This window comes from Triticum urartu, chromosome 4A, assembly GCF_056163025.1.
Source record: "Triticum urartu cultivar PI428250 chromosome 4A, HENAU_Tu73, whole genome shotgun sequence".
In the NCBI taxonomy this organism is placed as follows: domain Eukaryota; kingdom Viridiplantae; phylum Streptophyta; class Magnoliopsida; order Poales; family Poaceae; genus Triticum; species Triticum urartu.
In genome coordinates, this window is record NC_141876.1 from 400,905,551 (window position 1) to 400,917,260 (window position 11,710).

Genomic DNA, 11,710 nt, shown 5'->3' on the forward strand with positions numbered 1-11,710 from the left:
GTGGCCGCTGATTTCATTACATGTCTTGCACCTGTTTATTCGCAGTGGGTGACCATCACTGTCCAGCTCAGGTTGTGGCTTACTATTTTTGTCATCATTTTTCTCCTTGCATGCAACCTTTTTCTGGGTTGCGTCGGCCCCTTTCTTCCTTCCTCTTGTGTTTGAAACAGGAGGTGGAAGAATTGTTTCTGTTTTAATAGCACCAGTTCCGCTGTGTTCGGTATTTTCTACTTGCTCGGCATTATTGTCATGCTGGGATTTCTCATCTTGCTTTAGTTTTGTTGCTTCTTCTTCTTCTTCTTTGTTGAGCACATCAACTTCCTCGATCAGTGCCCTCATACCAGACAACGCTCTGTGGCACCCAGCGTTGGACCTTGTCGCTCTGTTTGCAAGGTCCATTGTTGTTTCTGTCAGCAATTTTCTACGGCAAAAAAGCAAGGTTCCATCTAGTGTTGTTTGTTCATAGTCTCGTCTGTCAAACGTCGCCTCTGATCTTGCATTACGGGTGTATCTTTTCATGATATACACCTCAGGAATCTTGAGCACTCTCAAGTGAGAAAGCATGCATAACACATGGACGCAAAAGAGCCCGGCAAACAACACACGTTTTCTTTGTTTTGTAAGTGAACTTCATGAAATTAATAAACACATTTTTTTTGTTATTTGTTCATTTTTAAAGAAGTGAACTTCATTTGGTTTGGTGAATTATTCATGCATGTGGAGTTTTAAAGTTCAGTAAGTGAGCTTTCGTGCATGACTATCAGAAACTATATTTTTTGTGATAGGATTCTCACCTGTGTGTGTCCATAGTTTGCACTCACATTCGTAGACACCTTTTTGTTCATCGGCGACCACTTGGAAATTATGCCTTGCCCAGTCAAATGCATCTGATCTGCTGTAGTGGTGTACGAGATACTTTGTTGGGTTCTCAGGGCACTGTTCTGCTCTGAATGCAGTGCTACGGTAGAGTGTTTCTTTGAAATCTGCAAACACTGCCCTTGTATACACTTTTGATAGATGAACTTTGAACCCAAACTGGGTTTTTGTCTTTACCTCTGACTGCATGATCAGAAATGCACTGTTACGAACCAGAGAAATGAAAAAATTGTTTGTTATTTTAGTTATATTTTTTAGCAGTTTTTGATTGACATTTTGTTTACCTCATTTGCTACTTTCTCTCCGTGCTCGACGGCCTTCCTGGTCTGAATGCACTTGTCTGCCTGCTGAGCAAACAAATGGAGATCATGCTTCTCTTTGACAAAGTTTTTCTTCATTATGCGGTTCATGCTCTCGCTTCTCTGTGTGGAAGTCATCCGAGCACAGAAAATTTCCTTGTAGTAAGCCGAGATCCACTCGTGCCTGTCATCCCACAGCGAATTCATCACTTCAATGTCTTGCAAGTTGTATCTCTGAATGAGGTCCTTCCATGCTCGTTCAAATTCTGACGGCATTAGTGGGTGGTTCAGCACCGCATTGAGGTCATCCTTGAGTTTCTCGTGTGCCTTATACAGCAAGGCGAGATGGTCTTTGTACTTCTTCATGATATGCCACCGACACAACTTATGCAGAGTACTTGGGAGGATAGTTTTTAATGCTGCCTTCATCAAAGAACACTGGTCTGAGAAGGCACAAATAGTGTTTTTTATTAAGTCGTGTGTGTGTAAGATAGATGGAAGAAATATAAGTGCACCAAACAAACGTAAGTATGCAGTTGTTTTTTTGTACCTATGAGCATGCAGATTGGTGGCTTGTTGTTCATACACCTTAGAAATGTTTTGAAAATCCACTCGAACGATGGTATTGTTTCATCTCGCACAAGGGCAACAACAAATATGGTGCTCTGTAGATGATGGTTCACTCCCACGAAGACTCCCAGCGGCATGTGGAATTTGTTAGTTTTGTACGTCATGTCAAATATAACGCAGTCTCCAAAATCTTCATACGATCCTTTGCAGCTTGCGTTGGCCCAAAAGATGTTTCTTACACGGTTATCTGCATCAACGTCATAATCATAGAAGAACTCCGGGTTTATCTTCTACATCTTCTCGAAGAAATCCAGAAATTTCTTGACATCATCTTGGGACTCTTCTCTGGCAAACTTTTGTTTCCTGCATTTTCAAACGCAATGCAAACTCATCTCATCAAACAAGAAATAATTACCGATAGGATTGTCAAGCGATATGTTGTGTGATGTGCTTACTTGTTTACCCTGTCGCGGCTTGTATGTCCCATGTACTGCAGACCACCGGACATACGCGACAGCGTTGACATCATTTGAGCATGTGTGTGGTTGTCTAGTTGCGTGCCTTTCACTAACTGGTCTATCAAAGGATCGTCTTTTTTGTGCGATCGCTTGTGCAAAAGCTTCCCGGGGCTTTCCAGTATCTTGTGATTCTGGTTGAGTTCAACCATTTCTATCACAAATTTGCCATCCTTCCTCTTTTTGACTCTAATCTTTGCCTTGCAGTCAATCATTTTTGATGTCTTCTGACGTTTCCTTTGATAATCTGACACAGCCTGCTTGTGCGTCCCTTCTCTTGAGCAGACAATGTAGGTATTTGTCGTGTGTTGTGCCCTTTGGCGTATGCTAAACCCTGCACATCTTGCATAATTGTTGTAAAAGTCCCATGCCTTGTTGTATGTGGTGAACTTCATTCCAGTGGTAGGTATGAGGTTCAGCGGCATGTTTTATCCTGCATTAAGCGCAATGCTCTATGAGATAATTTTTTCTGTTCTGTTTTTTAAATACGAGGAGCGCATACGAGTTTAAAAAAGCATTGCAGTGTTCCTAAGTTTTCAGTAGAACCCAATGTATTAGATGCTAGGTCAAACCTCACAAGAAATATCAGTGTGCACTACAATGTTATCTGAATGGACTGCAACTATTAATATTATTTTTCAGAGCATGAACTTACATGTGTGTAGAGTCGTTCCCCCGATGGTGTTTGTAGCTCGCCGGGTTGTATTGGACATGGCGGGGTTATAGAAGATTTGTGTAGTTGAGGATCTCGTGGCGGCAATAGTGAGGAGGATTTGTACCTGCTGTTGACTTTTGACCGAGGCACCATTGGTGGTTGCTTTGTCGAAGTTGATGCAGCAGCTCTGCTTGGAGCTCTGTTTTTGGGTGCAACAGGTGGACGTTGAGCTCAGTTTTCGGGTGCAGCAGGTGGACATGGTGGTAATCCAGTGTTGTGACGATGTCTCAGTGGATTGGTTTGAAAATTTTGGAGCGGGGGCACATCATCATCATCTGCTGCAACATCGTGTTCAACTGCATGATCATTGTCTGTTCGGACATGCTGTCCAAATGTAGTGAACTCGTGCTTATACTCTGGGTTGAGAACTGTTATTGGGTCATCTTCATCGTCGTCATCTTCATCCTCCTCTTGGTGAGTGCCCTCCCTGATGAAGGTGACATCGTCGTCATCCTCGACTACCTCTTCTCCCTGAAAAAAATCCTCTTCCGGAGAGTAGTGCACCCTGTTTGTTGTTGTGAAGAATCCTCGAGGAATCTCAGGAGTAACCCAGCCAATATCTCTTTCAGAAGAAGCTTTACTCTTCTGAAAGTTGTTGTTCCCTGGGTTGTCAATTATGCGCGGCATTTTGTATCTGCTGAACGTCATTTCCTGCACACAAAATGACCGAGCTGCATTGTCAAGCAAAATGAACTGAATCATGCGAACTGCAATGTGTTACAAACGGTACTGCAAAACTAATGCATGCTGACTGCATCACCCTGCAATGTGAACTGAAGTAAGCGCACTGCATCGTTGTCTGTAATGAACCTACACAAGCATACTGAATAACCGAGCAAGTTCACTGCATTTTCCCCCACAACGAACCGAAGCAGCCGCACTGCATCATTTTTGTAGGTGTACTGGACTGCGTGTACTGCTTTGTCTCGAATAACTAAACTGATATGGTTGAGGAAGTGTACTGCTTACCTCGTGTTGCCGTGATTTCTTGCGTTTGCAGGAGGAAGTTCTCTTCTCGTCCGTCTGCACAACTTTCGCGTTCGCCTGTGCAGTCCACTTGCCCTTCAGATGTTCATGAGCGGTCTGGACGTTGCTAAAGGTGAACGGAGACGGAGGATTTGCTATGAAGGTCGTTGTAGACTTAAACCAAGAAGCTGTCGTGGATGAAGGAACCTTGCGCATAGTCCTCCTTGCATGAATTGGTTTGATGCCGAGGCAACACCAATCCACATCTGATGAAGTACAGCTAATTGCAGGCCCGGAGGAGTTCGACGGCGGCGCTACCGACCTGCTGCCATGGAAGAAGGCCGATATGCTGGTGGGGGAGGCGTTGCTCGGTTGCTGCCGTGGAAGAAGGCCGAGCGGCGATGGGCGGCGGCGCTGCTTGGCCGCTGCCGCGGAAGAAGGCCTGGAGGGGAGGGGCGGCATCGCTGTCGGCCGCTGCCGTGGAAGAAGGCCGGGAGGGGAGGGGAGGTGGCGCTCCCAGGCCGCCGCCGCGGGAGAAAGCGGGGAGGGGAGGGGCGGCATCGCTGCCAGGCTGCCGCCGCGGAAGAAGGCCGGGAGGGAAGGGGCAGCGACGCTCCCAGGCCGCTGCCACGGTAGAAGGTCGGGAGGGGAGGGGCGGCGGCGCTCCCAGGCCGCTGCCACGGTAGAAGGTCGGGAGGGGAGGGGCGGCGGCGATCCGGTGGGGGATGTGCAGAATAAGGCTCGTGTTATCAGAATAAGACTCTTAAGGGGTGTTATCATAATAGACCCACCCTATATATATAAACCGCTTGGACCAATAGAATGAACCATCATAAAAAATCACACGAGAGGGACCACAAAACCAGCACCACCTGCATGCGGCCCAAGATGATGTATGTTGGAAGGAGTGATGTGTGTTTTCAATATCGAATAATGTACAATTTAGAGAACAAAAAAGGTTTGTATAATCATCATGACAGGTCACTATAGAGACATTTAGATGATAAATGTGTATAATGATCGTATCATAGCATTTAAATGAAGCTTGAGATATGCAACTTCCCATCGGGTCACCCATCCTTAGACTACTCCAGCCCGAGCACGCATAACTTCTACGTTCTATTCGACTAGGCTAGCAAATGGGAAGCTGCCCCTTGCTGATATGAACTAACTCCTTCCCTTTAGGGCGTTTCATGCTGGTCACCCTATGGGACCTACTCCCTACTATGACCCACGTTTGTGCTTTTAGAAACTTTGTGCAATATTTACACGGCCGGTGTGTCACTGCCTATCCTTCTATGAGCACTAGCAATGGCAGCGGGAAACCGATGGGAGAAGAGGCGGGAACCGATGGGAGGAGTGGCGGGAAACGGTAGCGTGTTTGGATATATAACAACATTTATATGGAAAACTTAGTAGAGAAGGAAGAGTGAGTTAGCACGACGCATGCACACTGTGCTTACCCATATAAATAAAATCACAATCGGAACTGTATGTGCTGTCGAAAGGGATGAGGATTGCCTTTCGATCTGGAAGCATCCAACGGTGCAGAAGTATGATCCATGGGGTTTGGGTTCTGGCCAATTAGAACGCATGACTTAGATCGCGCGCGCCACTGGGGGCATCGGCCACGGTTTGGTAGGCACACGGCTTTCACGAGTGAACCGTGTGCTATTTGAAAACATTTCATGAGAATCTCGGTTTTTAAATCCGCATAAATCCAAAACTCACCCGAAAATCGTGAAACTTGGCATGGCGTCACGACATGGCCCATATATGCCGAGAAATTTTTTTTGTCCATTTTGGGGCAAGTTTTATTACAAGCCTCTTACAAACCGGAGCTTCTCTCAAGAAGCCTCATGGTTCCGATAGGGAAATGTGTTCCCCTCGTGGGCGAAACAATAATCATTGCCTCTTTTCGCCTTGTATTTTCTTCTTCAATCTTCATGGAACGACAGGATATCCGTGCTAAAATTTAAAATTATTCAAGGTTTCTTTGGCCTTTCTATACATTATTTGATTTTCCCAGACATTTAATGTCCATAATTCAAATCAGAACTCGAAATACATGCTCCAATTAACCAAAAGGGCTAGAAAAATCATACTTGTGTCCTTGGCTGCATGTTTAGGTCCCATGCAGGGAATGGAAATGAATTACAAACGTACAGGCATCCTGGCTCATCCTCAAACATTTAGAATCTCGGTTTTTAAATCCCTGTAAATCCAAAACTCACCAGAAAATCATGAAAGTTGGCATGGTGTCACGTCATGGCACATATATGTCGTGGTAAAAACAATGTCCAATTTGTGCAAAGCTTTATTACAAACCTCTTACAAACTGGATCCTGTCACAAGAACCCTCGTGGTTATGGTAGGGAAACATGTCCCCTTGTGGGCGAAACGATAATCACTCAATCTTCTAGCCTTATATTTTCTTCTACACGCAGCATGGAACAACGGGAGATTCACGCTGAACATTGAAATTATTCAGGGTTCGTTTGACCTTTTTTATTCATTAATTGAGTTTTCTAGGCATTTAATGTTGATAATTCAAATCTAAACTACAAATACATGCTCTAGTGCACCAAAATAGCTAGAAAAATTGTACATGTGTCCTTGGGGTGCATGTTTATGTCCCATGGAAGGAATGGGAATGAATTCAACCATCTAGGCATCCTGGCTCAGCCTCAAACATTGCGACTCTTAGTTTTTAAATCTCCGTAAATCCAAAACTCACCAAAAAATCATGAAACTTGGCATGGTGTCACTACATAGCACATATATGTTGTGGTGAAATTTTTTCCAATTTGGCCCAAGCTATTACAAGCCTCTTACAAACCGAAGCATCTCGCAACCCTCATGGTTCCGGTAGGAAAACATGCCCCTCTTGTGGGCGAAACGATAATCCCCGCCTCTTCTCGCCTTGAATTTTATATTCTACAGGCAACATAGAATAACAGGAGTGTCGTGCTGAAATCTGTTCAGGGTTTTTTGGCCATTTTATATATTAATTGAGCTTTCCAGGCATTTAATGTAGTCCATAATTCAAATTTGAACTACAAGCACATGCTCCAGTGAAGCAAAATGGGTGGAAAATTGTACATGTGTCATTGGGTGCATGTTTATGTCTCATTGAAGGAATGGGAATGAATTACAAATGTCTCATCATCCTGAAACATTGAGAATATCGGTTTTTAAATCCCAGTAAATCGAAAACTCACCCAAAAAACATGAAACTTGGCATGGTTTCATGAGATGGCACATATATGCCATGGAAAAAAAATCCTCTAGTTTGAGACAAGACACACACATTAATAGCCAACAAAGTCCTTTTGAAAGAAAATGCTGACATGTTAATATCGCAAACGGTTGTATTATATGAACCGTGTGTTCCCGTAACCATTTAAGTGCAGCCACGCGTCCCTCTTTTCTTATGGGATAGTACTACAACCGTCCTTGGTCATTGGTCATCTTTGTATTTTGTGCCAAAATTTAACCATACTCGATGGCGTGCATGCAGCTGTTTGATTAGAACGGGCAAGCACGAGAAGTCCGCCCTACAAGTTTGACGGGGCGTGTGCGAGCAGTCCGCCATGCAGGCTCGACAGAATGCGTGCATCATGTCCACCTCGCGGGATCAACGGGACACGTGCGAGTAGCAAGGCCGCCCATGCTCACCGGGAAGCGAGCTCTTTGACCTCCATCCACCAGCCGCCCGCCTCGCTCACAACTTCTCCATTAATGGCAGTCGACCCGCTATTTAACACGCGGTAATTAAAGCACCTGGACGGAGAGTGTTTGCTTGTGATCCCATGGCCCCGCTCAACGTTAGCATTTGCTTTGTTCGTGCTTTCAACTCGTATTCCGGATAATTTAAAATGCCACATAAGGCAACGAATAATACGACGACAAATAAAATGGCAATTGCAACAGATAATACGATGACAAATTTACAATGGCGTAGATAATAATTGTCTTATATATTCTGAATAATTTAAAATGCCACATGCGACAAAGCTCGGAAGACACGGGGGGGGGGCAAGGGAAGCAGGAAATCACAGACAACAATCTGGGTCGCTACTATCTCTACTCCTCGATGGAGCGCTAGGCGACGACATCCTCCAGCTCCTTCTTCAATTCCTCGCGACTTTGCTTAACAGCAGCCACGGATTCCTCCACCTCATTCTCGCGCTAGATCCGTCGCTTCCTCAAGTCACCCATCAGTTCCTCGATGACCGCTTTCAGCGTCATCCCCGAGGCACTGCTCTGCTCATGCAACATCTTCCAGCCGGCGGCCTCCTCCTCCTCAGCGAGCGCCTTGAGGAGCTTCGCATTGTCACCCATGAGTTGCACGACGAGGTGGGTCACCTTCTCAACCGAGACATCACTCATCTCGAGTAGCTTCATCAAGCCGTTGACCAGCTCCTGCTAATTAATGAGGCCAGCGAGAATGTCGTTGTCGCTGGCCAAGGAGTTCAGCAACGGCAGCTCGTCACGATCGTCGACGCGGTGACTACGCTTGTGAGAGCCCTTGCGTGCCGGTGAGAGCTCGTTCGAGGGCTCCGCGGCGCGCTTCGACATCTCTGTTGTAGCTGCCGCGTAGCACGGGACCTCTCTAGTGCTTCCGTGACCTTGGTCTTTGCTCCCTTGTTATATGTCCACTCGAAACTCCTCCTACCGGTCATGGCGGAACAACTAGACAGGAAAGACCAGTTTTGTGGGTGATGACTGATGAGGAGAGGAATTGTGAAGTAATTTTCGAGTGTGTAGTTTTTATATCCCCATGCTAACTGTGAACACATTTTGGTTTGATCAGTGTGAACAGATTTGCAATTACTTATTGCGTTGTAATTTGCAATGTGATGAGAAACAAGGTAAAAATTAATTGATGGTTCTGGGCTCGAAGCCCATTTCTGTTGTTCTGGCTCATCGCGAAGAGTTCTTATGGATCAACTGTATGCCACGCATCACACACGCATCGGAAGCACAAAACGGTTCCTGAATGGCGTACGTGGGCCCGCATTCTCGAATGTATGTGTATGTGTCTGCCCACTAGCACACACGGTCTAGATAACACCATCATGTCTGATGGATGCGCTGTCGTGTCTCCCATGGGGTGCCAGAAGGTTGACCAGAAGTGCAATATACAGGTGCGGTTGCTCGCCATTGAGGTAGCCGCGGCATGCTCTGCTCGCGTTCGTCCGCGCATTTTTCTCGGCATTGAGGCGCCCGTGGCGCGCTCTGCTCTAGCGTTCCTCCGCGCGCTCTACTCGCCGTTTAGGCACCCTCGCACGCGCAATGCTAGCGGTTGGGGCCGGCGCATGATCATGTTGGGGAAGCTTTAGTTATTTACTCTTAGATTATGTTAATTAACTATACCTCTAGAGTCAGATTCATCCGGCCCTAGAGGTATAATTAATTAACCTAAACTATGATCTCCAGCGCCTGTTCCCGTCGCGCAACCCCGTCCTGTTGTCGGCCGTTGGGGGTATGCCGGTATGTGTGGGTAGCTAGTGATAAAGTGGATCAGTAGCGAGTCACCGCCGGCGGCCATTGTTGTTGTTATTTATATCTAGCAACTGGCTAGGGGATTGGGATTTTCCAATTCACCCCTGTGGAGCACGGGAAGCCTTCGCTGGAGCGCGGGAAGCTTTCATTAGAGCGTGGGAAGACTAAATGGAGCACACTGTCGGATGTGGCGGAACCCTTAAGGTTCGAACACTGGGGTGCGTGCGAAGTCTCTTCCTCCCACCGATCTATGCCCTAGCTCGCTAAGATCTCACGGACGAACTCGACGAACTCGCAACACAGAAAGACACATGATTTATACTGGTTCGGGCCACCATTGTGGTGTAACACCCTACTCCAGTCTGGTGGTGGTGGATTGCCTCTTGGGCTGATGATGAACAATACATTGGGAAGAACAACCTCTTGAGGTTGAGGTGTTCTTGTGCGTGGCTCACTTGTGTGGGTGAGAGAGTGGTCTAAGATGACGTCCTCTCGCCCCCCATGGTGGCTAGTCCTACTTATAGAGGCCCTGGTCCTCTTCCCAAATATTGAGCGGGAAGCGAGCCAACAATAGTGGGCTAATTTGAAGGGGACAACTAGTACAAGCTATCCTGACAAAAGGTGGTCTGCGCCTGCGAAAGGCTCTAAAGGTGACGCCATCTGGGGCTCCACGATGACCTCCATCTTGCCGTCCTTCTGGTCTTGGTCTTGTTGCACCAAAATGGCAACCTTTTCCTGATGCCTCGGTACTCCTCGCGTGCGCTGGTTTCCTTAGCACCAAAGAGGAAACAAGGACGTTGCGCGCGCTGGCGCCCACCTGGCGCCCGCCTGGTGTCAATCGTCATGGCTCATGTCACGAGAGCCTCATGAGGTTCGCCTCGCCTTGATATCTCCGCTCCTCGTGAGCCTGCCTAACTAAGCCGCTCCAAAGGAGGTCAGGTGTCGTCCTCCTCAGGAGGCTTGGCCCCTCGCGAGGGTCTTGGATGCCTTGTTGATGAAGATGGGTTGTACGGCCTACTGGCTTAGCCCCGCAGCGGGCCGCAGGCAGGCAAGTCTGGGGACCCCCGTTCCCAGGACGCCGACACTAGCCCCCGGGCCCAAGGTGTGCTCGGGCTTGGCTTCGCGGCGAAGCGAAGGGCCAAGCACGGAGCACAGCGGGGCCCCAAAGCCTGCGGCCTTGGTTGACGCATGGCGGTTGATTGGTCGTGGGCTTCTCCGCTTCCCCTGCGGCCTTGAATCCGCCTGGCTATGCACCCCCGCCTCTTACACAGTTATTCCTCCTTCGCCTCGCCTGGCTCTTCCAATCTCCCTGCTTCCTCGACGCCCTGCTCCTCCTTCCCAATCCGACCTACGCTCCGCCTGCTTCACCGCCATGGCGCCGAAACAAGCAGACAAGGGGAAGAAACCTCTGTCCTCGCCAAGTGCGCCTCCATCCTTCGAGTTGGCGCTCGGCCGGCCTCGAGTGCTCAACGACGAGGCCATGGACAAGGTGCGCCCCATGCTTGCATCCAGTTTCAACGAGTGGGGAGAGTCACCGGCTTGGCCCGCGTCTCGCACCAGCATGGCTCGGGCAGTCACCGAGGTCCCGATCTTCATTGATGCCCTCTGGGCTGGCCTGGTTCCTCCCTTCTCCGCCTTCTTCAATGCGGTGCTCGAGCACTATCAGATCCACATGCTCCACCTTGATCCTCAGTCTGTGACCCTTCTCTCCATCTTCGCCTTCGTGTGCAAGGCCATGGTGGGCATCGCCCCCTCCATGGCACTCCTCTGCCACTTCTTCTCGTTGCATCTCACCAGTCCCCGGCAGAGCTCAGGGCGTGTGGGCTTCCAGGCCATGGCTGCAACAGCAGGGACGGGGATCGACATCGAGCTCCCTTCATCCATGAGCGAATTCCGTACGCGATGGGTGTTTGTTCACGCCGGCATGCTCAACCCTCTGCTCCAAGCTCCAGTGGCGCCTGCTATTCCAAACTCCGGCTGGGGTCATCAGAAGCTCACGAGCCCTTGCCTTGCCCCTATCTGGGCCAGGGTGAGGTGGTTGAAGGACCTTGGCGTGACTACGCCCATGGTGGGGAGGGAGTTCGTCAGGCGTCGAGTTGCTCCACTTCAGCGCCACTCTCGCCCGATGTGGGACTTGCTCAGCAGACAGGACAACATGAGGTTTCAGGAGGAGGGGCTTCCTCTCGCTGCGCGGCAAACAGTGCTCACGGTCCTATCAGGTGTCCCTCCGCCGGACGAGATGCCCAGGAACAGCTGCATGT

The 11,710-nt window shown here is 48.5% G+C and overlaps 1 protein-coding gene across 1 annotated transcript; it reads right to left on the reverse strand.

Moving 5' to 3' along the window:
• Nucleotides 1–732: 732 nt before the first annotated feature.
• LOC147975972 (protein FAR1-RELATED SEQUENCE 5-like) lies at nt 733–2,685 on the reverse strand. The gene is made up of 5 exons (XM_087520668.1): nt 2,201–2,685; nt 2,040–2,108; nt 1,726–1,979; nt 1,161–1,618; nt 733–1,059 (listed from the first exon to the last, which is right to left on the reverse strand). Exons 1-5 carry the CDS (start codon nt 2,683–2,685, stop codon nt 733–735), a joined length of 1,593 nt encoding a protein of 530 aa, XP_087376794.1.
• Between the last annotated feature and the right edge of the window lie 9,025 nt (nt 2,686–11,710).